A 27,961-nucleotide genomic window follows, 5' to 3' on the forward strand; every position below is an offset into this window, starting at 1 on the left:
CATCTGCCACAAAATGGGCGTTTAGTGTTAGTGCTTTTCCCACCCCTCCCTCCCCAACTAGCAAACACAGGGGGAGGGACGTTTCATCCACCAGAGAACCCTCACAGGAAATCAGCTGCTCGTCCAGATAAGAGCTGAGGCATAAAGCTGGCAGAGGGTCTTGGGGCAGGCACAGAAGGACCATGCGGTTCATCCTGCCTGTGGGTCTGATTGCTACTACCCTTGCAATTGCTCCTGTCCGCTTTGACAGGTAAATCTCCCCACCCTGTGTTCCAGGCTCTGTATAGGATGAGGGTGAAGGAATGCTGCTTTACAGTTCATGTGTTTCATCTTCTTGCATTCTCAAAGGGAGAAAGTGCTCCGCGTGAAGCTCCAGGATGAAAAACAAGCAAACATCATAAAGGACTTGGCCCAAACCAACCAGGTAAAGCATTTAGAGGGTTATTTTATCTTTTCTTTCTGTTCTCTAAAAGCTGCCTCTTTTGTATTTTATTTTTAACGCACACGGAGCTTCCCGAAACAAAGATGGAAGAAGTGACAGGAGCTACTTGGATAATTCAGCCAATTGCCGCTACTTCCCTTGTTTTTGCTTATTTTTTTCCCAAATTGCCAGTCCTGTTTTCCCTCCCCAAAGCTTTTCAAACAACAGCTTTTTCTAGGTAAAATTGTGAAATAAGGAGTCAGGCACTTGTGATACCTTTATGGGGGCCTCTTTCCCCTCCCTCCTCTTTGCCACCCTGATCTCCACCAGTGGCATAGTTTCTCTTAAAATTATGATAACAGGTATCTGGTTAACTGATAACATCAAAGTAATGGTTGATAATACCAAGATGTGACCCTTCCCAAGAGTAGGTCCATTTTAAAAGGAAAGTTTTAAAGTTCAATACTATTTAAAATTGAATCTAAAGTTCAAGTCCTAAAGTTCAATCACTATTTTAAAATCCAAAAAGCTAGGAGCACCTGGGAGGCTCAGTCGGTTAAGCATCCAACTCTTGATTTCGGCTCAGGTCATGGTCTCACAGTTGTGGGATTGAGCAGCACATTGGGTTCTGCACCGGGCATGGAGCCTGCTTAGGATTCTCTCTCTGCCCCTTCCCAGCTCATTCTCTCTCTCTCTCTCAGAACAAATAAATAAGCATTTAGAATAAAATAAAATCCAATGAGCTAACACAGTCACTTTATCATTTACTCAGCTGCTCCCATACACTGTGCCAGCCACCTGATACATGTCACTTCAAATTCTCCACCAGATTTTCAGTGTCAGTGGCATAAACCCACTTAAAACAAAAGGACTGAAGTTCAAAGACAGTTACTTAAATGACCTAAACGACACAGCAGACTTAAACCCAGAACTGAATCTGGGATTTATTCCAGTCACACACACCCTCACCACCACATCAAACCAGTCAAAAGTTCTGCTCTTCTAATTCCCAAATGTGTTTCAAATCCACACTTTTCATTCCCTTGCCACTGCCAAATTCATGTCTGCCCTACATTTTACCAGGACACTTTCAATAGCCTCTTATCCTTCAATAGCCTCTAGCCCTGCCTCCCACAAACCAAGTCTGCACTGCAACCTGATTGCTCTAAAACTTGATTATTATATTCCTGCACCTGAAGCTTTTTAATGAGATGTCACCTAGTGTGGAAAGAGCATGGCCTTCAGAGTTTTGAATACTAGCCATACGCTAGCTCTGTGGCCTTAGGCAAGTTACTTAACCTCTCTGGATCTGAGTCTCCTCCTCGGTAATTTGAGGATAATAATCATACCTACTTCCTAAGGTTGTTATAAAGGCTAAGTAAGCTAAGAGGTAATGTTCAGAAGGGCTCCTGGCCATAATAAGCATGGTTAAAGAAGTTTCTGTTGGTATTGGTGTGGCATTTGAAGTCCTTCATAACCTGCCAAACTGCTAGGCTCTACGGTCTGCTGCTCCACCACCCTTTTCCTCACTCTTCAAGCTCCATAAACACCAAAAATGACTTTAAACCATACTGCATCCCTCATATGTCCAATTTATGCTGTAGGAATCTGATAAAAATAAACCAATAAATATTGGTTGGTTCATAGCAGCCTCATACTAGCACATAACTGGCTGGCCTAGAGGTAGAATGCGAATCAACTACAAAATATCCAAGTGGACTTAGACATGTCTACAAGCTTGGAATGGTGGGTGGAAAATGCACCTTTCCTTCACATTTCCCAAGTTGGGGAATTGTGTTTCATTTGTTTTCACAATTATGGGGTTTTTTTAGTTTATTTATTTATTGTGGAGAGAGAGCATGCCAGCGTGTGGGGGAGGGGCAGAGAGTGAGGGAGAGAGAGAGAATCCCAAGCAGGCTCCATGCCATCAACGCAGAGACCAACGTGGGGCTCAAACCCACGAACTGTGAGATCCTGACCTGAGCCAAAATCAAGAGCCTGATGCTTAACTAACTAAGCCACCCAGGCACTCCTTGAGCATGGTTTTGAAGAACAACAACAAGAACTGAAATCTTCTCTTATTTTAATCCAAATGTCATCCTTTTGGGTCCATTCACCGAATTTCTGAGATTCTCAGCTAAAGGAAGAAAAAGAGAAGGGAATCAACAGTTGTTAAATGCCTGCATGTCCCAGACCTCATACGCATTTCACAATCTTTACAACACTCCCGATGGAGTCCTCTTAACCCTATTTTTGGGGAAGAGACTTAAAACCCAAGGAGGTTTTTTTTTTTTTTAAGTGTTATTTATTTATTTTGATAGAGCATGAACAGGGGAGGGGCAGAAAGGGGAAGAGAGTGAATCCCAAGCAGGCTCCATGCTATCAGCACAGAGCTTGATGCAGGGCTGGAACTCACCAACTGTGAGATCATGACCTGAGCTAAAATCAAGAGTCAGATGCTTAACCCACTGGGCCACCCAGGTGCCTGTGAAACCCAAGGAGTCTTAGTATTGCCCAAGAACATATTGCTAGAAAAATGACAGGGCTGGCGATTATGCCTTCTTTTGGACACAAATCTTCTAGGAATTTCAAAGTTTACAGAGGCAACTGGTTTTGAGGCCTGACTCAGGGGCAGGGTGGGAGAGCCATTTTTTGATCTATATTCCCAATTAGAGTCAGATTCTATGGCTAAATCAATTCTGAAACAACTCCAATCAACCCCAAGATGGTAGAATCAAACAGATAAACCAAAAGCTACTCTTTTTTTTTTTTTTTGCATTTATACATACTATCTATGTCCTGAAAAAGTGATCAGTACAAATGGTTTCTTTCTCACTCCCTAATATGCAACAGTATATTTGCAAACTCTCATAAGCTTATTAAGAGAAGAGTCAATACCTTAGCCACATTGAACCCCAAATTCTTTTTGTAGTATATGACACATAATTATTTCTTAAGAAATACGTGTTGAGTGAACAAGGAACTGTGACTAACATTGAACTCATCTCCACAGCTTGACTTCTGGTATCCAGATGCCGCTCACCACGTAGCTGCTAATATGACAATAGATTTCCGAGTTAGTGAAAAGGAATCCCAGTCCATCCAGTCTTCTTTGGATCAAAATAAAATGCACTATGAGTAAGTCCTGTGAAATATTCCAATGTGTTAGATGTTCAAAGTTTGAGGAATCTTGAAATTGAGAGGGAAGTATCATATTTAATTGGGCCAAGAAAATGAAAGCTCTGTGAGATAAAATTTATAGTTACTTCCAGACTATTGAGGCCTAATTATAGAGGGGATAAAATCAAACTTGGCCAATCAACTCCCATCTTTTTTTGTTCTGATCTGCAAAAAGGGCAATTATCTATATCCGCCATCTCCAAAACCCATCCCCTAGTAAGGATATCATGCACTGCTGCAGGCATAGATGGTTTAACCACACTCATCACCTCTGACAGGTAATCAACACAAAGCTCAGGCACTATGGTGAGCACCTCATTCTTGAGAATTTGAATTCGCCTGCTAAATAAAAGGAGACCTAAATAACTGTGCTCATCTTTAAGTCAGAGATGTGGGAATATAAGATATATAATAAATAATTCTTTGTGAAATAAATTCTTCCTCAGAGAAAGCAAAGCAATGCAATTGACTAAGACTTAAATTCAACAGGAGAGAATTCTCAAATGGCCAAAGAGACAGAAATGAGTCATTATGGTCCCACAGAGAAATAAGGGAAACTTAAAACTCACTGAGCACCAACCATGGGCCACGCACAGTCTAGGCCCTGGGGCAGTGAACAAGGGAGCTCAGACATGAATATCACAGACCCAGACATAACATAAAAAACAAAATGTGTTTGATGGGCATTGAGGGGGGCACCTGTTGGGATGAGCACTGGGTGTTGTATGGAAACCAATTTGACAATAAATTTCATATTTAAAAAAAAGAAAAAAAGATTCATAGGGGACATAAAAAAAAATGTGTTTGATGTAGTGAGGGGTCCTGTTTTCACTCCACCAGCTCCTGTCATCTCAGCAATTCCTTTTAAATATATATATTTTTTATTTATTTTGAGAGAGACAGAGGCAGAGGGCAAGTGGGGGTGGGGCTGAGAGAGAATCCCAAGAATCCCAGAGAATCCCAGAGAATCCCAAGCAGGTTCCATGCTGTCAGCACAGGACCCAACATGGGGCTCAAACTCAAGAAAAGTGAGATCGTGACCCCAGCTGAAATTAAGAGTTGGACACTTAAACAACTGAGCCATCCAGGCACCCACCAGCAATTCCCTTTACTGAGACCTTCACCACTCAAAACAGTGCTAAACACTAGCTCTTTCTTTTTGAATTGCTGTTTCATGCCTCTGCTACCCAACATCGAGCAATAACTAAAAAAGCCTTCTTCTGGCTGAGACATTGCAGAGCAGGATTTACTGCTGCTTATCATGACTTGATTGTGTTTATATTGCTACAGTATCCTCAATAAATATAAACTCAATTAAAATTAAGGAAAGACAAATATAAGACAAGTAAGCAAAATTCTTTTTCATAGCTTAATGGATTAAAAAGTTAGCAGGCCATTATCTGTGATTGTTGTTGATCATTGTTTTTGCTGTTGTTTAAAGAGATTGTGAAACAAATGTAGAAGTTAATAATTGAGGAGCACATATTGAAAATTAATTTATATAAGCATTTAACTCTTTGTAATGTATCAATACATACTTTTCTATTCACCATTAAAATTTCACCATTAAAATTACAAATAGACACTTTTAAATGTACCTCGAAGATCTCAGACACTGGTACTGTATTATAGACTCTGCTTATGCTAAGGTTCAGATGGTCTTCATTCTTGCATCTAAAAGAAATCACCCCTCCACCCTGGATACCCCGTGGTGACCATGTCTCTTGATTCACTTCACAGCCAGTCTTCTTAAATGTGTGCCTCAATTACTATATTCATTTTACTTCATTACTATAGACCTGCCACAAATTCCTGTGATCAACTAATACTTACTAAGTATCCATCCTAAGCTAAAATAAATTTTAGTTTGTCAATTTTGTTTAATATGATTTGAATAGCAGCAGAAAAATGAAGTATTATGTCTTCCTTAATATTCTGGTAATGTAGACAAAAAGCTAGTTGCCTGACATGAGTATGGACAGTGGAATAAATCACTGTGACAGAAGATAACTAGGCAGGTAGCACCTCTCTCTCTCCTCTTTGGACTTCCAGGTCTCTCCTAGCCTGAAACAATTCTGACTCAAACAGAGGTCTAAATCCAGATCCTCACAAATAGAGTGTGTTTTTCACTTTGTCTTATGCCAAAATACTTCTTTGCTATCTACTTCAAGACCCAAAGTGTTAAACTACCAATAAAAATTAGTTTTATCTAATTAGGACATGATTTCTAGAAATTGGTCCAAATTAGCCACAGTTGTGGGAAAGCCACATAATTAGATAGTTACCTTCCTCAGAAATATAAATATGTAAAGTGATCTGTGCAGACAAGGACTACTTAAATCTTGTCTCCAAGTACTAATTATATAGATAATTTTATTTGCATATTAATTATATGTGTTACTTGGTGCCAGTCAGTAACAGAAGAGTGTTCTAAGAACAGAAACATCTGGTGGACCCAGGCAGCAGTCTGAATAAAACCACATTAGGAGGCTGGTTTGACACAATGATTTACTTAGACACCCTTCATTAGACAGTGCATATAAACCACTCTTTAGTTTAAAGCATCTGTGTAATTTTTTTTAGAAAATTAAATTACTAAGACAGATTTGATTTTAAAGTAGCATGTTTGCTCCATTTTTGTTTATACTTTTATAAAATCATAAAAGACCAAGTCCAAAAAACAAACAACATATACATACCAACAAATCTGAGTAGACTGGTGAAAAAAATGTCTAAAGAAAAGCACACCTATTGGACTGAGTCTAAAGGAGCAGACACCATATTTATTAGAGTCAGCAGTTAAAAACCCTAATGTTTTGGGGCGCCTGGGTGGTGCAGTCGGTTAAGCGTCCGACTTCAGCCAGGTCACGATCTCGCGGTCCGTGAGTTCGAGCCCCGCGTCAGGCTCTGGGCTGATGGCTCAGAGCCTGGAGCCTGTTTCCGATTCTGTGTCTCCCTCTCTCTCTGCCCCTCCCCCGTTCATGCTCTGTCTCTCTCTATCCCAAAAAAAAAATAAAAAATAAAAAAAAAAACCCTAATGTTTTTACTAATTGCTTTACCTTTTAGATATTTGTATTTCAGATACATTTTAGATTATCTGTTCTTTGATCAAAAGTTAAAATTAGAAAATAAAGAATTGTTAATGAAAGGTAATTCAGAAAACTATCAATATATATGATGTAACAGAAACACAATAAAACTCAAATTATACAATTAAGTGAAATCCTACTAAAATACACCTAGGATTATATATGCAAAAGATATATCTTTTCTTTGACCAAGAGTTAAAATCAGAAAATAAAGAACTGGTAATGAAAGGTAATTCAGAAAACAACTATCAATATATATAATGTAACACAAATATAGTAAAACTCAAATTATATAATTAAGTGAAATCTTATTAAGATGCACATAAGATTATATGGGAAATGCAAAAGAAATCCACATTGAACTGACTATTCTATATCAAACTTACTCATCAACACTTCAGATTAATGTCCAATTACCTAATAAAGCTTAGTCAGACACAAATTCATATTCCAAGTATATACACAGTCCTATCAAATAAGTTTTTCAATCAAATAAACCATTCTAATGTCTTGTCCCATTCATTCTTCCTTCTTCTCTACATTTTTATATATTACTTGACCAAGAGTAAAGCAGGTATAGTTATACCTGATACAAATGGCAAAGAGATGTTGGTCATGGTGGAAAGCAGAAGAGTGTGGTAAATAAGAATTTGGATTCTCCATGAGGCTGTCCAAGTCAAGTACCATTTAAACCACACATTAGCTACTTAAACACTGATGATTTATTTAACTTCTCTTAACCTCATTTTCTTCATCTTTATAATGGTATTTCATAGAGGTTTCACGAAGAGTGACTGGGACCATAAAATCGCCATTTGCCTGGTTCCTTTACTTCTACTTATGCAAGTGAGGGAAAGACCACTTATACATGTGTTTAAATGAGTGCACACACACACACATGCACACATACACACTGTATAATAAGGGATAACTAAAGGCTATCACCACATGCTCCCCTTCCCTCCTAGTGAATAAATTAGTGCCTTAAAGTTTATTATCCAACACAGAGGTATGCCTCAAATGTTGAGAAATCCATGTCAGTAAATGCAAAGTTGGATACATGGTAACTCAGGGAGCTACTAGGGACAAATGGGATCTTGTGGAAACATGAAATCATGCTATTTGAATAGCCCCTATCCTGATGGAACATTGGCATGGAGGAGTAGAGGCAATCCAGACCAGTTTATAAGGCACAAAACAATGACTCTGCCTCCCTGGAACACGCTTCCCCACTGCATGTACACACACACACATACACACACACACACACACACACACACACACACACACACACACACACACACCAGAGCCTATGGCAGTCACATACATTGACCTACCATTCTCCATTTCTCTGTTACTCTTTAAAACTAACAGATGGAGGGAGTATTGAAATTGTCAAAATAGGATTCATCCTGCCTCTTCTCTGAACTTCTTATCTATTTCCTGACCTTGGAGAACAGCCTTCCAGGAGAGTTGATCAGCTGGGCGAATGCTGCATAGTACTCAGCAGACTAAGACTACAGATCTGAGGGCAATACCCAGGGAATTTCGCTCCTTGTGCCTGGAGGCACTGTTGTATAATGGCTCGAGAACACTGAGGTCAGACACCTCTAGGTTAAAATCCCAACTTCTGCATTTTAACAGTTATGTCAGCTTTGGAAACCTCTATCTAACTTTTGGGAGTGAAAATGGTACCAAATTAATAGTGATGATTTGAAAATTAAATGACAGAATGTAAATACCGTGCTGAGCTGAATGTCTGGCACATAATACAGGTTCAATAAACATTAGCCATTTCCATCATTAAATCCTCAGGGATAATTATTTATCCTTTCATCTACATTTAGGAATTTCTTTAACAAATTAAGCAAATCTTGGAACACTAAAATAATATTTGGGAGAAAGTAATTTGGTTTCATCTGCTTAAGCCTGGCTGCTGGTTAGTGGAAGGGCTCATGAAAATAACATCTGGCCCTGGCTCTTAATTTCCAGCCTTAGGCTTAATTTCTAGTCCCTATCAGCAACAATCTGGCACCATTCTCATGTCCTCATGCAGCTGCTTTGTGGAAAGGTCGTATTTTAGCTCGCACGATTTTCTTTTGCTGTTGTTATCACAGAGGCTAAATTGATATGTGTAAGTCTAAAAATATTCTTAGATACGAGCTCCCTGTGACTAATTAATACTGCCTTATGTTACGAATCAACCTCTGGGACCATAAAATTTCTCTTTTGCCCGGTTCTTCTACTTCCATAAATGCAGGTAGAGCAAAAGCCTCACACCGTCTTTAGAACTTAAAACAATTAATTAAAGGAATTCATTGTCTATAGTGACCACCCATAATGTAATTTCCAATGGTTCTCTCAGGCTTCGTGAGCTTTAGTGCAACGTGACTCCAAATCTGTTGTCACAATTTTTCTTCTGAGAAATCCCAGATTCATCATAAGTCAAAAAGCCAAGCATACAGTGAATTAGATATAATGTGCATAATAATGTGTTTGTCAGTAATGTTAATGGGAATCAATATTCATGAGTAGTACTTGGTGTCATGTGCTAAATAAACTCTAATTAGAAGTACACCTCATTTATCTTCTGTCTCCAAACTCAGATCAGCCAGTCAATCAGCAAGAAGAAACCGACAAGTAGAGTTGGTGCTACAGTGTCACAGTTCATTATCGTAAGAAATCAAAGTATCAGAGTCAAACAACTACATACCGCCAAAACCTTGTTTAAAGACATGTTAAGTCTGTGAATTGGTTGCCAATTTTCTGACCCAACTTCCCTGGGAACCTATGGCTTGCCAATCGCTTCCCACAGTTCAATTCATTTCATCCTCACCACAATCCTGGCTGATGTTTGGTTCCATTGTAAAAGTGAGTAAACGGAGGTTCAGAGAGATAGTTAACCTCCCTCCCCCAATATCACATAAAGTATAAGCCACAATGGGGTTGGAACCCAGAAATGACCATAGCGCCTCTTCCCACCAGGTCACCACTTCCATACATGATAGGATTTATGGAGGTAAGAGTGCATGATACTGTCCTAAATTACTAGAATGAATGTTAAAAAATAGACAGTATCTTCCTATATAGGACTTACTGCTAACAGAGGGAAAATACACATGCATTTCATCCACAGCAGTAATGCTTTTATAAGAAGTCAATGGCAAATATGATAATCCAAATAAGGAAACTTCTCAAGTACAAATTCAAAACATCCCTGATTTTAAATATTTCACTGAAGTATTTTTATTATAAGCCATTGATCCCCGTCTGCCCTGTAAAATATAGTGAATACTGTAGTTTAATATAGTTGAGGGATTACCATTACCAACATAAATTTTCACACTGTGATATAAAAGGATGATAACCAGAAGGGCTATTTACATTATTAAAATATATTGAGTCTTTGGATTTGCACCAAAGGACCACTGACCTATGTTTGCTAAATCCTTCTATTTATGTAGTTTATTTTCCTTAAGCTAACACTGACTGATAGTATGCTTGCTTCCCACAAGCCATTTTACCTATGTCCAATGTATTCCTTCTAAATTAAATAAGCTTTTTAATAATTATATCTAAAATAATATGGGGACACCTGGGTGGCTCAGTCAGTTGAACATTTGACTCTTGATTTCAGCTCAGGTTATGATCTCACGGTTTCTGAGATCGAGCCCCACATCAGGCTCTGTGCTGACAGAGCAGAGCCTGCTTGGGATTTTCTCTCTCTCATCTCTCTGCTTCTCTCTGCTTCTCTCTCTCTTTCTCTCTCTCTCTCCCAAAATAAATAAATACACTTAAAAAAATTTTAAATAAGAAGAATGAAGCTTTATGTGAGGGTGTTTGTTAATCTCTTATGGCTGTAATATATTTAACATTAAGGAATCTAATATAAAATTCAATGCAACTGTACACCAATGGATAATAATTTGATCGTATCAATAGACATTGCCATATTAATCTCAAATGGCAGTCAACATTATATACTGTGGTGAAAGATTTTCTTGTTGAAACCGGGAAAAAAAATAGAATGCCCTCTTTCACCACTATTATTTTCCATTGTTCAGAGTTTAGCCAATGCAATAAAGCAAGGGGAAAAAATAGTTACTGGAAAAAAGTACAAAGCATAATTTTTTACAGAAGAAATAACTACCCTAAAACCCTTATAAAACCCATAAAGACATTGCTAAAAAATCCTTGGAAGTAAAAACATAGTTTTTTAACTAATAAGGTAGCTAATATATAAGTATAACCAAAGCAATAAGTTTTTTAATATATGAATAATAACCAGTTCAAACGTTTAGTGAGAAAAAAAGCCACTCACAAGGCTAATAAAAATAAATACACAAAATATACAAAATTTTACTGAAAAATCAAAAGATAGCTATATTATGGTCCATTATTAATAAGATTCTTCTCAAATTTAGTCTTAATTTAATATATTCTAATGAAGAGCCTATATTTTTCTAATAATTCTATTAATTTCTAAAATGATCCTGAAAAAAAAATTTATTAAGAACAGGTAAAATTACTCAAAAATTTGGAAACAAGAATAAGGAGACACTACATTAAATATTAAAATTCAATATTAAAACTATAATTTAATATGGTTTGGTTCTTACACAAGAGCAGGAAAACAGATCAGTGGAGCACAAGAGAAAATCCCAAAACAGACAAAATATACAAAAATATTTGTGTATATATGAGATGACAATGGCATTTTTAAAATATAAATCTTAAAGTCAGACAAGGTTGCATTCAAATTCCCAACCCCAACATACACAAATTATGGGTATTTAAGCTTTATAAGCAACAATGACTCCATCTGTAAAAGGGTAGTAATATTAGCAAGATAAAAATAATGTATGTAATGTACGTAAAAAAAATGTATGTAACAATATTAGCAAGATAAAAATAAAACAATGTATGTAAAATAAAGAATGGAACATATGAAAAAAATGGATAATCAAGTGGAAATGTCATGTAGGCAATTGGACGCATAAGCCCCGGGAGAGGCAGGGAAAGAGCTAGGGCAGTGGTAGGTTCAGGGGAGAGTCCAGAACTGGAAATACAAATGTGGGAAACCATTAGGTCACCATTAGAGCCACGGAACTGAATGAGGTGATGAGATGAAATAACTCAGGAATAAGATGAAAATAGAGAAGAGGGTAAAGGTATAAGACTTTTGGATCCCCAATATTAGCCTCCTAAGAATTCTTCATGCATCTTATTTCACCCGCTCCATATCAGCCTAACCATTTTCCAGCTCTACAGCTATGGACAAGTTATTTAAACACTTTGTACCTTGGTTTTCTCATCTGTAAAATGGGGGTAATAATTTCATGTGACAATTAAATGAGTTAATGTATATAAGGTGGTTAGAGCAATGACTAGCACATGGTAAGTGCTAAATAAGTGCTTACTATTATTGTTATTCAAGTTTCTGGAAGTTGTTATTCAGCTCTGGAAGTGTGAAGTGATAAGGGATGGTCAGCAAATTTGTACATAAGAATATCCACTATTGCCTGTATTGTGCGTATGTGAATGTGTGCATTTGAAGAAAGTTAGAGAGTGATTACAAATCAAGGCTGACCAACAGTAATATAATGCATGCCACATGTCCAATTTTAAAGATTCTAGTAGCCACATTAAAAAAGTTAAAAAGCAACAGGCAAAATTTATTCAGCAATATATTTTATTTAATCTAATATTAAATCTAATCTAATACTGCAAAATATTATTTTTCAACATGCAATGAATATAAAACTCATTAGTGAGGTATTTTACATAATTTTTATACAAAGTCTTCATAATCTAGTGCATATTTTACATATCGGCAACCTCTTTTTTGGACAAGCCCCATTTTTAAGTGCTCTAAAGCCATGTGTGCCCAGACCACCACATTGAACAGCACAGCTCCAGATAAATGGGAAGATATGAAGCCATACATACGACATTTATAAAAGAGATGGTTAGAGAATAATGAAGAAACAGGACAACCCTAATCAAAGATAGAGCAGAAGGAAGAGAAAATTTCTGTAAATGAAAGATAACTGTGGGTTTTTTTCCTCCAGTAAATGTGTATTTTATCATTCCCCTGTCACACAGAATCTTGATCCATGATCTACAAGAAGAGATTGAAAAACAGTTTGATGTTAAAGAAGGTATCTCAGGCAGGCACAGCTATGCAAAATACAATAACTGGGACAAGGTATAGTATAAAATGCCTTTACTTCAAAAAAACTGTAACCCTCAATATTTGTTCTCATTTATTTTTTTTTATTCTAATTCCTCAAAATTGGTTTTGCTCTTAAGATTGTTGCTTGGACTGAAAAAATGGTGCATAAGCATCCTGAAATGGTCTCTCGTATTAAAATTGGAACCACTGTTGAAGATAATCCACTATATGTTCTCAAGGTAAAAATAATTCAAGAATTACTGATTCTTAATATTGTTGAAAAAACACTAATTTAAAAGTTACTTTGAGGGGCGCCTGGGTGGCTCAGTCGGTTAAGCGGCCGACTTCGGCTCAGGTCATGATCTCGCGGTCCGTGAGTTCGAGCCCCGCGTCGGGCTCTGTACTGACAGCTCAGAGCCTGGAGCCTGTTTCAGATTCTGTGTCTCCTTCTCTCTGACCCTCCCCCGTTCATGCTCTGTCTCTGTCTCAAAAATAAATAAACGTTAAAAAAAAATTTTAAAGTTACTTTGACACAGCTAGTGAATTTTGAGACAATAAAGTCTTATCTTTTTGAAGAACATATAAGCTCTAAATGTCCATTCAAAAATAGAAGTGATAGGTGGTTTTAGGTGAAACCAAGAAAGTCCTTGAATAAACCATTTGTGAGACACAACGGACAAACTCAGACAAATACCTTGTCCCATATCTTTATTATAAGAGTTTATGATGTGCCTGGTGTATAAAATAGTGTTCCATCCATTAAAATTCAGTGAAACTGATGACTAAGTGTTTAAGTCAGAGTGTGTTTAAGTGTTTAAGTTAAGAGAAGTTTAAATATCACAGAATCATAGGGTCCCAGAACAGTAAGTGAGGCATTTCAATCCTATGTTAATAGAGAATTCCCTTCTATAATGGAGCTGACAATTGCCATTCAGCTGCTGCTGGATGCTTGCACATCCAGAGACACTGCTCCCTGAAGCGTCCCCTTAATAAATGAGAAGCCCTTCCTTACCCTGAATTCCCATCCATTCATTCTCTCCAACTAGCCAAAACAAATCTAAATTCCCTTCAAAATGACAGCCCTTCAAATATCCAGCCACCATTCCTCTTCCCCACTGCAAACACAACTACAAAATCTTTTCCACCCCAGGCTAAACATCCCATTTATGACGCCAGAAAAACAAAAGGAAATAGCCAAAACAAAATAACCTATCATCTATTTCTCAAACCAAAGGATATTAACAATAAAATAGAAAAACAATATATTGTGATTGTTTTAAAAACCATAAAAACAACTCTAACACTAGGAAAAATTTTTTAAAAGATATACTATATAATTGATTATGAATTATGTATAGACACTTCAGGATATAGAGTGAAGTGATCCTCCCTGAAAACAATATGTGCATAAACAGTTATTCAACAGAAGGCAAGGGAAAGAATTGCTTTGAGCACAGGAATGAGTTATTGGACAACAAGGGATCAATGTGTGAGTTCATGCAAAATAATATCTCAAGTTTAATTTTAAATAGATTGGGAAAAGGGATGAAAGGAGAAAGGCTATTTTTATGGATTGTGGCATTCATGCACGAGAATGGATCTCTCCAGCATTCTGCCAGTGGTTTGTCTATCAGGTAAGTGAATCGGAACGCTCATACAATTCTCCTTTGATTGTCAAATCTCCAGCACTTCACGGAGCGGCAACACCCCTTTCCAAATGAATGCAGTTCCACTTAACTAGAAGGGCCCACATTTGGTGCTGTCAGGAAATAAATGCTCTGGATTTTACTCATCGTTGGGGTTTTTATAAAATTGACACCTTCCTTCAAAATTCTTGAATTCCAGCTGACAGTTTATAAAAGTAAAAGAATTTGGGGGGGGCATGATATGGTTTCTCCTATAGTGAAGTATGGACGATCTGAAACTATCTTCATACTACAAGCTACAATCTTTGCCTTTCTTCAATGAGCTCAAAGCATATAGACCTCTAGCTCCTGTTTAGATAATTAATTGGCCAATCAATTGGCACTTGGAATTTTCATAGTTAATTTCCTTTCCAAGTGAAAAATAACTCACTTTTTTTAAAGGCAAATTCAGTTTATAAGTTGTTGTTCCTCTCATTCTAGTCTATTCTGACTCCCACCATCAAATAACTTTCTCTTTTCTGCCAGCTTTTGCATACAACATGCTGATGTAATATGAATGACAATGGCTTTCTGGGCATAGATACTTTCACTAGGAACGAATCCGCCAGGAGAACTGATTTATCTCTGCACTTCTTTTAGCTCTTCCAGCTGAGGGCCAAGAGCTACAAAGGAATACATGTGATAGGGCTGCAAAAAATCTCTTGGCTCTGGAACAGATGTACCTGGAAGAGATTTTCCAAGAATGAGAGAGATTTTAGGTAGCCATAGAAAGTACAGATAATTAGATAAATTTCAATCTGATAAGAGAAAAGGAGTTGATTGGCCAATCTAAATGCTTGAGCCTTTTATTAATGGAACATTTTTATTTAATCCTGTTTATAATTAATTTATGAATTCTCTCCAATAGTTACAGATTCCTATGTTTATAAACTCAATCTATATTTACCTAGAGGATGTGAGGGAAAGAATCCATTTAGAACAATATGTACTGCTAATTTTTCACTTGGCCTCCATTCTTCCCATAAAACATCTTGCATGCTATATGTGGAATGCTACTGTCTTGACAAAATGATCCTTTAAAGAATGTTCAGTTCAATTAATTTCACTAGTCTGAATAAGTGACTTTTATATGGGTCACTTATTTTTATGCTATTTAGGGGAAATATGTTTGAAATCATGTGAACTTGAGTAAATGACTTAAGGAGTGATAGTTATTACTATTATAACCACAGCTTTCCACATGGTGTTAAACTTTACACCAATAGTTTAATTTTTTCCTACTCCTACAGGCAGCCAAAACTTATGGCAAAAACAAAATTATGACCAAACTCCTGGACCGAATGAATTTCTATGTTCTTCCTGTATTCAATGTTGATGGATATATTTGGTCATGGACACAGGTAACGCTCTATGGTCTCTTGTTCACATTTGGACAATATAGTATTTACCAACTTGAATGCACATTGATTGCTATGTATTAAGTTGGATAGCCAGTTAATTCTAATTCAGAAAAACATGTTTTTAAGAATTTCAATTTCAGACTAAGGCAAGCATGATTTCCTGGTTGCAGTAGGTGTCCTTGAAACAATAAGAAATTTTTGCTGCTGAAACTGGTGAGGAAAATTAAATTAAGCAATAATTATAAAGGAAATGTATGTTATAGGATATGGCAAAAGCACATTCCACCTAAAAATAAAAGTCATTTAAAGACATTATGAACACACTGGAGCACCTGGGTGGCTCAGTCACTTAAGCATCTAACTCTTGATTTCCGCTCAGGTCAGGATCTCGTGGTTCGTGAGATCAAGACCCACATGGAGCTCTGTGCTCACAGCACAGAGCCTGCTTGGGCTACTCTCTTTCCCTTTTTCCCTGCCCCTCCCCGCTCCCTCTCACATGCTCTGTCTCTTTCTCTCTCTCTCCCAAAATAAATAAATAAAACTTAAAAAAAAAAATATTATGAACACTGACCTCAAAGCAAAAGGCACTGTATTCCAATCTATCTGTAACAGAATTTGATGTGGAATAACTGTATCAAAAAATAAAGACTGACACAAATAATCTGTCCTTTAACGGAATCCTTTATTGACTCACTGCTGTTAAAAAAGATTCATACTGAACTTTCAGACAGATACTATCACATACAGTTATTTTCTGGAAATTATGCTCTAACAGTCACAATTTGACCTGTATTATACCTGAAATCTATAAATGGTGAAGAATGTAATGAAGTTATAATTTAAATCATAGGTAATTTCGGAACACTGTTGATAATTTTCTAGTACCGAGAACTAATCAACAGTTTTTAAAGCTAACTAAATTATCCTATCAAGGCCTTAAAATATTAATATAAAAAACAATGTTGCTGAAAATGTTACAAGTTATAAGAAAACAATATATTTTTCTTCATAATAAAGAGCTTCAAGTTAACTAGGTATGTTTCAAATAAAACTGTAGACACCTGCAGAGAGGATCTGAAATGATCAAACTGAAAAATGCAAATTGATCTGATGTAAACACTTCCATCATTCAATCCTGCAGAATCGCATGTGGAGAAAAAATCGTTCCAAGAACCAAAACTCCAACTGCATCGGCACTGACCTCAACAGGAACTTTAATGCCTCATGGAACTGTGAGTAGTAGACCTGATCTCAAGAAAAAGAGCTATAAAGACTGTTCAGACACCAAACTCAGTTAAACCACTTATTTATCTCAGCAAATATTATGTATTCCCTGAGTGTTAATTTTCTAATCTAAAAAATAAAGATAATCATCCCTACCTTAGAAACATTATGAATGTTTTGTTATATGGGAGGAAGTAAGGATGGGGTTGTTTATCAAACCATCTCTTACTTAATATATCTAGCTTGCTAAAAATCAGACACATCCAGATGCATAAAAATTCAGATAATCTGAAGAGAGGTCTCGGGTCCCTCCTCTTCCTGGTCTGATAAAAGCCAAGAAATACCAGTGGTTAAAACCAACACAGAGATAGCTCTTCAGATGTTTGTGAAAAGAAACAGCTGGGGGCAAAGAAAGTGAAAAGGCTTAACAGAAATGCAATGATAAGCAGAAGTCTGCTACATCAGATGACAGTTGCTAGACAAATATGACTTCATCATTACAGTCAAGGAAAAATTACCACTACCCCAATTCATAAATTTTTTCTGTAACTAATTTTGTTGAAAATACCACCTCAGCTCTTAATTCTATTCTACCATAAAAATTATGAGAATAGCAGCTATCCCTAAGTGAGAGCTGCCTGCTGAACCAGGATGAAGAAACTCAGGCTCAAAAAATGAAATTCACACCAGTCCCCAACAAATTGTGGAGTAGGGTTGAACTGGAACTGGGGTCTATCTGGCTCCAGGCCCTGGGCTGCTTCTGATGTATTATTCCTGTGACCCTGGGAAACAGAGGCAAAATAAACAAGGCTAAGAATATTCCATTGGGCTGGGTCTGTCACCCTATGAGTTGTATGTACAAAAAGTTGGTCTGCAATGACTATGACACCAGAGAGATTGAGGCAGCCCTGTAAACCCGGGAAATGAAAACGTTTAAAACATTTTGCAAGTCCACATCAGAAGAGACAGGATCTTTACTGATGGGGAGCAAACTGCGATCTCATCCTCCACATCCACTGCAGCTTTTCCGAACACCAAGGACCCATGTGCAGAAACTTATCGGGGCCCAGAACCAGAGTCCGAGAAAGAGACCAAAGCTGTCACTGACTTCATTCGAAGCCACCTGAAATCAATCAAGGCCTATATCACCTTCCATTCCTACTCCCAGATGCTATTGTTTCCCTATGGATATACATCAAAACTGCCACCTAACTACAAGGACCTGGTATGTAGAAAAAAACCTATGGTTTATGCACTGACACACACCACCACTGACTTCCACGAACAACTGTTCTTTATGAACAACTGCATTACGGTGAAAGAACTTTACACTTTCATACCAAAGAAAAGAACTAATAAAGTTTACCTTAGAGTTAAAATCATAATTCCTAAATTAATTCTTCATGTGATAAAAGGATATAAAATCTTTCAATGTGATTCTAAGATAAAGCCAGTAGGAAAAAATGTGTGGGCAATCCAGAGGAGAATTCCATGAATGCATAAACTGTTATCCAAACATTCATCATGGGTCATACTATAAAACCACACACAGCAAAAGTCTAACAGAACAGCAAAGATATCTGCTATTCCTGTCCCTAAGATGCCATATTTAAGAAGATTCATTGTATTTTTATCCTCCTGATCAACTTGGAAACAATATTAATTCTTTTACTATCCAAAGAAAGAACATTATAAGTGTTTGTAAAGCCTCCTGAGAATGCACTGTCTTTCAAGAACAAAAATCTACTATGTATCCTTTTCCTTTGCATAAAAACTGATTTGATCATGTTAGCTTAAAACAAACAAACGAAAACTCTGCATATGGGTTCCAATGCATCACAAGAACTGGAAGTATGAATAGACAAAAACCCATAAAAAGGGATATTGTTAATTGCTGTAAAAGAAAGGAAATAAAGTAGATAAAGTTCAGTGTCCCAGATCCCATGGGGGCTGATAAATATAACACATTTGGTAAAAGCTATGGATGGTTCCAATATTGCCTCATATTTTTAAAAGTATATTTTTTTAAAAGAAGTCACAATTGTCATTTTGACTTCAGCCAATTGTATTCAGCACAACAGCATTTAATTTCAGTTGAAGCAGACATTTAAACTAGTCATTAAAACCATCTGTATATATACAACAAAGAAAATATGCAAGCAATATGCGGCCAATAGTCATTTATTGAACCAAAATAGCTGAGAATCTGAACTCCATGAGTTTGATTAGTTCACAAAAATATACGGCAATGCATTTCAATCTGCCCTTAAAAAATGGTATTATGAATTAAAAATACAAATACACATAACAAACCACTTTGAGTAAAGAGTTCCTACACAGCAACTAAACTGATTAAGAAAAAAAATTTATCTTTTGGTTACATACATTACAGACTAAAAGTAAATCTTCATTTAGGGTACAAATACGTTAGTGACTATATTCCACTAAAATTCATTCCAATAATCATTCTCATAGCACAAAACACTAATGTGTATTAAAGGTCATGAAATGCATTAACTCTGGAAGAGAAACTCTAATTTAACGACTATTTTAAAGAGGAGTCAACCATCTTTTTCTTCCCTTGGCATGCTAAAATCCAATGTGGAGAAAGTCCTACGATGATATGATGCCCATAAAAACAAAGGAAACAGGAACATGGGAGAAACTGACTTTGGAAAAGACAAATATCTGAAGCCAAAAAATATCTGAGAGGAAGTAGAAAGAATATTATTTTTAGAAGAAAGGACAAAAACAAGAAAGCGGGGGGAGGGGGGAGAAGGGAGGAAACAAGGGAGAGAGGAAGAAGACAGAGAAAAGAAAGGGTAGAAATACAAAATGAGACATGACATGACTGTTTATAACTTATTTCACATTTGTCTTCACATTGTCTTTACAATGACAATATATCTTCCCAAAAATAAATTTCTCACAACCATTGATTTTATTTTCATCTTCAATTGCCAAAAAAACAGTACAATTTATTTTTTAATCCCCAATAAATTAACAGCATTTACATAGTTTCCTATTATTCCAACACTAACTTCCCTTTTTCTCCAGGCCAAAGTTGCAAAGATCGGCACTGATGTTCTATCAACTCGGTATGAAACCCGCTACATCTATGGCCCAATAGCATCAACTATCTGTAAGTCTTTCTTATTGTTTACTGTGCCATTTTCCCTAATTCTTTTTTATATATATTAAAGAAAATTTTAGAACTTGTAAATCAGAACATTTAGAACTGATAATTTAAACCTCAGTTTTAACAGGTGATTCTGAATTATATGTGAGTCTAGGGAACACATTTTTCCCTTTTGTGGGGATAAGATTTTTCTAGAAACAAATTATACTGAACTTTTACAAGGATACAAGGTCAATGGAAGTTGTTTTATCAAGATAAGTTTGCGATTTAATTCATCCACCTTCCTGTTCCCAACCAACATTTATCCTCACTGGAACTCATGAGAATTAGTTGGGGCAAACTCAACAGTTTTCTGTGGTTGTTTTGTTTTGTTTTGTTTTGTTTTGTTTTTAATTGGACTCTCTTTTTTTGGCCTTGTCCCTATGCAAACACAGTCTTCCTCCCTAGCTCCTGGTGGGAAAATGGCCTGGCCAAAAGTTTCAGCCACTTTGATCACGTAAAATCAGTTTAATGTCTCTTTCACTAGTCCCTTCCTATTGTGTTAAACTGAAATCTATATGGTGGATTAAGAAATAGGATGTAAAGGTTCTAGTTCTGTTGCTTTTGTTTTAGTGTCTAAGTACCACATCTTCAATTTCAACTTATGCCCACGTATCCCTAGCTTAGCTCTTGTTTCAAATAGAACTTAGTATTGACATAAAAGTGCAGGTCATTATGTTTATGCATGTCAATAATACTTTTTTTCAAAAGACACATGTTAAGCCACAAGCATTATGTTATGTAGACTCCTGTGGACTAAAACCAGATTCCTAATTTGGTTCAGTTTTATTTTGACTTGTTTTGACTGTATTGCAGTAAGTTCCTTGTACCTAATGTGCCTTGAAAGGAGTAGACTTTTTTTAATATCAATATATTAAGAAAATGTCGTCAACAACAAAAAAATTATCTTGCACAAGTCCAAGAAGACTTCCAATTGGGAGAACTATAGATTGACATACAGTAGGTGGTATAGTACAATGGTTAATAGCACAAACTGAAGATATGCAGCTTGGGTTTGATTCCTTACTCAACTATGTACTAGATAGTGCCTTTGAGCAAATTGTTAATCTCTCCTTGCCTAAGTCTCCTCTTCTATAAAACAGCAAATGGTACTTAAATCCTAAGGTTGTGATAGGAATTTATGAAATGAGTTAACATACATAAAGCACTTAATAGGGTGCCTGGTATTTAGCAAGTGGTTTTTATAAATATATATACATATTTTAGTAGGTACAGATGTCCACAAATAAAAGGCTAAGTAACACAGTCAATAGATTAAGTTCTAGAAAAGTGTATTCTTATTTTTTTTTTTAATTTTTTTTTCAACGTTTTTTATTTATTTTTGGGACAGAGAGAGACAGAGCATGAACGGGGGAGGGGCAGAGAGAGAGGGAGACACAGAATCGGAAACAGGCTCCAGGCTCTGAGCCATCAGCCCTGGGCCTGACGCGGGCTCGAACTCACGGACCGCGAGATCGTGACCTGGCTGAAGTCGGACGCTTAACCGAATGCGCCACCCAGGCGCCCCAAAAGTGTATTCTTAAAGTGAGAAGCTTTCGGTGTTGCATTTATTTCATGCCTTATATAGTTTTTGCTTGAAATTTAAGGTTTTAAAGATACGAAAAGCGGTATCATAAAACAAAACTTATTAAACTTAGTAACATCACATAATTATGAAAAATCACAAATTCTATTCATTCTCAATAACCACTATTAATCTTAATGAGAAATGTCACATAAATTTGCCAAAACAGAATAGCCATACTCTTTAACATCACAACAGTTTACTTAACTGCAAATGGAGAACTAGTACATCTAGAAATTGACCAAGTTTATTAAAACATCTAGCATACTCTAAACCACCATACAAGACACAATTCCTACTTACCCTAACTCCATTGCTACCAAACTCTTATTTTTATATGCCTTTTTCTAATGAACTTAAACCCAACTCTAGCTAAAAATGGCAGCCTTCTTAATCACTAAAGCCACTACAGTTATCTCAGCTCACACACTCCACAAACTCCCTACAATGCTGGACCCTGTCGATACCCCTTCTTCTTGCCATCCCTTGGCCTTCCTTAACAATGAACTCTCCTGGTTTGCCTCGCCCTCCTCCTTTTCTACTTGGTCTCTGCCGACTGCCTCTAAAATTTGACATTTTCAAAAAAACAGGTACACTTCACACATACATCAGAAGATTCTCTCTTCAGGCCCCTCCTCCTCCTTCTGCTTCTTTCCCATCAGGGAAGTGCTCTCTTTCCTTAAAGGCTTGAGACTGCACTTGTCACCTGGAAGGCACCAGTGGCCAAGTTAGGGGGATCACTTTTCACTCAGGTAGTAGTTACCTGCAGCAATCAATGGGAGACGAGCAGCACTAGGGGAATCAACCAGACCAAATTAGCAATGCAAAGATTCTGAAAACCATATTGTCATCGGAACCACAAGTCACAGAAGAAGACCAGAGCCTGAATGCTAATCCTAAACACAGTGACTGACTGCTAAAATAGGTATCAGTTAAGATTTAAGATTTAACATAATAGCCAAAATGTCCAAATACAATCAAAAATCACTATCACACCAATAATGAGGAAAGTAACAGCATGAAAGAGAAAAGACAATCAACAGATGCCAAAACTGAGATGATTTACACGTTAGAATTATCTGACAAGAATTTCAAAGTCACCATCATTAAAATACTTCAACAAGTAATTAGATAGCCTTGAAACAAATGAAAATACAGAAAATCTCACCGAAAGAAAGAAAGAAAGAAAGAAAGAAGAAAGAAAGACATAAAAAGGAACCAAATGGAAATCACAGAACTGGAAAATACAATAACTTAAAATATTTAAAAATTCACTGGAAAGGCTCAATAGCAGAATGAATATGATGGAGGGAAGAATCAGTGAACTTAAAGAAAGAATAAGCCAATCTGAAGAGAGAAAACAAATTGAAAAAAGATGACCAAAGCTTCAGGGACCTGAAGTGCAATAACAGAAGATCCAACATTCAAAACATCAAAATCTCAGAAGAAAAGGAGAGTGAGAATGGAAAAAAAATATGGAAAAATAAAGACTGAAATTTATAAAAGTTCCTAAAAACATAAACCAATATATCAAAAAGCTGAGTGAATGCCAAACAGGATAAACTAAAAACACTCACACTGAGTGCATCATAATTAAAATTCTGAAAACTAGAGGCACCTGGGTGGCTCAGTCAGTTGAGCGTCCGACGGGCTCAAGTCATGATCTCACAGTTTGTGGGTTTAAGTCCTGCATCAGGCTCTGTGCTGACAGCTCAGAACCTGGAGCCTGCTTCAGATTCTATGTCTCCCTCTTTCTCTGCCCCTCCCGACTCGCATTCTGCACCCCCCCCTTTCAAAAATAAACATTAAAAAAAATGTTTAAAATTCTGAAAACTAAAGACAAAGAAAAAACTTTTGAAAGCAACCAGAGAGAAACAATCCAGAGGGGGGGAAAAAAACAATTCAAATGATAGATTTGTTGAAACCATGTAAAGCCAAAAGGAAATGACGGTATTTTTCTAGTACTAAAAGACAAGAACTATCTACCTTAAACTCTATATTCAGCAAAAATATCCTTCAGATATGAAGAGGAAATGGGGCACCTGGGTGACTGATTTGGTTAAGCCTCTAACTCTTGATTTCGGCTCAGGTCATGATCTCAAGATTCATGGGGATCAAGCCCTGGGTTGGACTCTCTGCTGACAGCACAAGCCTGCTTGGGAATATCTCTCTCTCCCTTTCTCTCTCTCTGCCCCTCTCCCACTTGTGCTCCCTCTCTGTTTCTAAAAATAAATAAATAAACTAAAAAAAAAAGGAAAGAAAAGTAAAGAAGAGGAAATAAAGACATTCTCAGACAAATTTCGTCACCCAAACACCTACCCTTTAAATATGGCTAAAGGAGGGGTGCCTCAGTGGCTCAGTCAGTTAAGCATCTGACTCTTGATTTCAGCTTAGGTCATGATCCCAGAGTTGTGGGATCGAGCCCTGGTTAAGTGTACAACTGTTGATTTTTGGCTCAGGTCATGATCTTGTGATCATGAGATTGAGTCCCGTGTTAGGGTCAGCACTGAACAAGGAGCCTGCTCAGGATTCTCTCTCTCCCTCTCTTTCTGCCCTCTTTCTGTCCCTCCTCCACTCATACAAATTATCTCTCTCTCAAGTAAATAAACATTAAAACAAAATAAAAATGACTAAAGGAGGTTCTCCAAATAAGAAATAAATGGTAATAGGAGAATGCTTGAAACTGTAGAAAGAAAACAAGAACAATGGATTATGTAATGAATGAATGAACAAATGAATGACTATCTTCTCTTCATCATGGCGGAATGAAAAATTATAACACCATTTGATGTGATGCTCAATGCATATTCAGAAGTACTCAAGACAGCTATATTTAAAAAGTAGAAATATAAAAAGAAACTAAGTGCAAGATTTCTATATGTCACTTGACATGGTAAAACACTGATATCAGCAGATTGTGATAAATTATGTATGTATATTGTAATACTTGGAGCAACCACTAAGAAAACTTTACAAAGTAATATACTCAAAAATGTTATTATAAATCAATCAAAATGGAATCCTTAAAATGTTCATTTAACCAGAAAAAGAAAAGAGAAAGAGAGGAATGAAAAACAGAGAGTCAAATATCAGACAATAAATATCAAACAGTATCAAATATCAAAAAAATAAGATGGTAGACTTAAGTCATATCAAAACTTAACCAAAGATATTAAATAGAGACAGATTGGCAGAGAGGATTTAAAAAAAAATGATTCAATAATACACTGCCTACAATAAACTTACTTCAAATATAACACAGATGGGTTGAAACTGAAAGGCTAGAAAGAGATATACCATACAAACATTAATCAAAAGAGAAGTAGCCATATTAAATATCAGATAAAGTAAATTTCAAACCAAAAAACTTTGCTAGAAACAAAGAGGGACATTAATAAAGATAAAAGGATCAATTCACCAAGAAAAGATAATGATCCTGAATGTGTGGGAGCTGCTTTCTAAACAACATTTATGATGTTTCTCCCAATGACTTCAAAATTCATTTTCTCAAGCTCCGTCCTAAATGTGGTTGATGCTAAACATCCTTTTGTCTCCCCTCCTTTATCCTTTCTTTTCCTCATCACTATCCTGAGTTCCTGTTTCTATTAATAATGTGTGGATTGTCTTCAGCCATCCAGACTGAAATCTCAATCATTTTGATCAGATTTTGTGACTCTTCCATTCCAGTATTTGTGACACGGACCACTCAATGCTATGCCCAGTGTGATGACTCTACACAAGTTCAGGCTTTCATTTCACAATACCTCCTAACCGGTTTCTACTTTTTCCAGTCCTAAGTATGGCACTAAAATAACTATTATTGCCTCCCAAACAAAACACCTTGTCCTGATTTATCAGGTTTTCTGAGCTTTGCCCACAAACTCTCACTTCTCCATTTGTTCCAGTCCAGCTGAACCTCTCTCTCATCATAAAAAGGCCTCCATGCTTTTCCATCTTCGTAGCTCACTGGCCAGAATGCCTTTCTTCCATTTCCATCTGGAAAAACACTAGCTTTTCTTCAAGGCTCTCCATCATAAAGGCGGTATTTAGTAGGCATTGAGCATAAAATGTCAACCTCCTCACCAGACATACATAATTTTTTTTTTAATCTACATAAGAGTCAACATAAAGATTATACTGTTACCTTTCTTATGGTACTTACATAGTCTTCCCTGTCTCTATTGATTTGCATCTTTGACTTCTCTCCCCTAAACTGTAAGTTCCCAAAGACACCAATATCATCTTTACCTTTGTAACCTGAACACACCCACCCTCCACAGTACCAAGTATAGTACACCATGCATATTAAAGGTTTAATAATATTTCTTGAATTGGGGCGCCTGGGTGGCTCAGTTAATTAAGCGTCCAACTTCAACTCAGGTCATGATCTCGTGGCTTGGGGGTTCAAGGCCCACGTCAGGCTCTGTGCTGACAGCTCAGAGCCTGGAGCCTGCTTCGTATTCTGTGTCTCCTCCTCCCTCTGCCCCTCCCATGCTCATGCTCTGTCTCTCTCTGTCTCTCAATAATAAATGTTAAAAAAAGTTGTTTAATAAATAAATAATATTTGTTGAATAATTTAAGAGCCAACCCTGTCTATTTCTACCAAAATATTTCTTCTTTCTTCATCACAACTTTGAGTTTTCATCCTTCAAACCTAAAATATTAATATCAGTTAAACTCATCACTTGTCCTGGAACATAAATTATTTTATATACAAAAAAGTAGTTTTTCTATTATGCAAATGAAAATATACATAAATGCATTTATAGTATACACATGCACTTGTATAAACCTTATATGTATATAACTTCTAGATGTCTGTTTAGATTTTCAAATAATAACATTCTTAGTAAATCTCATAAAAATTGACATTGAAAAGTTGGATTAGGGGATTAAATACATCCTTAAAATAATTGATTTAAGCTTTCTTGGTCTTCTAACTAGAAAATAGTTCACCCAAGCAACATGAATAAAAAGGGACCTGAACTATTAGGAAGAACATAATTTTGCCTAGCTTGTATGCATGATTTTTTTTTGGTTGAGTTTTCAGTGACCAGTGACCCCCTCCTTAGTTGGTTTACACAGCTGCTTGCACTTGCCCAGACCACCTCCATCTGCAACACTGTGTGCCCAGTAAACAAACTCAATTTATTTAGAGTACTGGCCCAAACAAAATGTAATTTTGAAAATGCAGCACATATTTAAAATGAGTGGTGGATCCCAAAACCATGATTATGTTTTATTCTACACTCTATACTATATAGACCACTACTCCCATTCCTTACTGCAATTAACTGTACACATAATTATTTTTTATTGCTAATTTTACACCAGTGAATTTCCATTTCAAGAAAAACATTAGCATTTGTTTCTAATTAAATATTTATTGCTTATGTTTTACAGACCCGACATCAGGTTCTTCTTTAGACTGGGCTTACAACCTGGGCATCAAACACACATTTGCCTTTGAGCTCCGAGATAAAGGCAAATTTTGTTTTCTCCTTCCAGAATCTCAGATAAAGCCGACCTGTAAAGAGACCTTGCTAGCTGTTAAATTTATTGCCAAGTATATCCTCAAGCATACTTCCTAAAGAATTGGCCTCAGTTTGGAATAAGCCAAATAATGTTTCTTTATGCCTTCTGCCAGAAAGTCAACCTTCAATTATACCTAGATATAGCTTCCACATTACCTGAATAGGTCCCTCTCTTGCTCACTTAAGTTCTACGTTACTTCTTTTTGTTTTTATTTACTCTCAATAGCACCTTAACAAACAGCTTTAAGTGAAAGCTTTCAACAACCTTTCTTTGATCCAAATAAAGTTTGAAACCATCAAAAAGTATTATTTTGAGTATTTTGAAACATGATATACAGCGGGATATACGTACATCTGCGAAACATGATACACAGAAATGAGAACCTTCAGTTTCTCCAGAATCAGACTTTCCATATGGCTTCATCATTTCATGTATTAATATACTAAAATTAAATTATATTCCAAAATGCATCTTGTCTTTTGATAAACTATACTCTCTATATTTCTCTATTAGCACTAATAATCAAGC

At 36.5% G+C, this 27,961-nt stretch overlaps 1 protein-coding gene across 1 annotated transcript; it reads left to right on the forward strand.

Moving 5' to 3' along the window:
- Positions 1 to 149: 149 nt before the first annotated feature.
- CPA3 (carboxypeptidase A3) lies at positions 150 to 27,738 on the forward strand. Its single transcript, XM_025913203.2, has 11 exons — positions 150 to 250; positions 349 to 424; positions 3,435 to 3,559; positions 12,796 to 12,898; positions 13,003 to 13,104; positions 14,398 to 14,499; positions 15,801 to 15,911; positions 17,053 to 17,143; positions 18,158 to 18,360; positions 20,193 to 20,277; positions 27,302 to 27,738. The coding sequence occupies exons 1-11, from the start codon at positions 183 to 185 to the stop codon at positions 27,487 to 27,489; spliced, it is 1,254 nt and encodes a 417-aa protein (XP_025768988.1). The 5' UTR covers positions 150 to 182; the 3' UTR covers positions 27,490 to 27,738.
- The last annotated feature ends 223 nt before the right edge of the window (positions 27,739 to 27,961 follow it).

This window comes from Puma concolor, chromosome C2 (assembly GCF_028749965.1).
Source record: "Puma concolor isolate L17-30 chromosome C2, mPumCon1.1.hap2, whole genome shotgun sequence".
Classification (NCBI taxonomy): domain Eukaryota; kingdom Metazoa; phylum Chordata; class Mammalia; order Carnivora; family Felidae; genus Puma; species Puma concolor.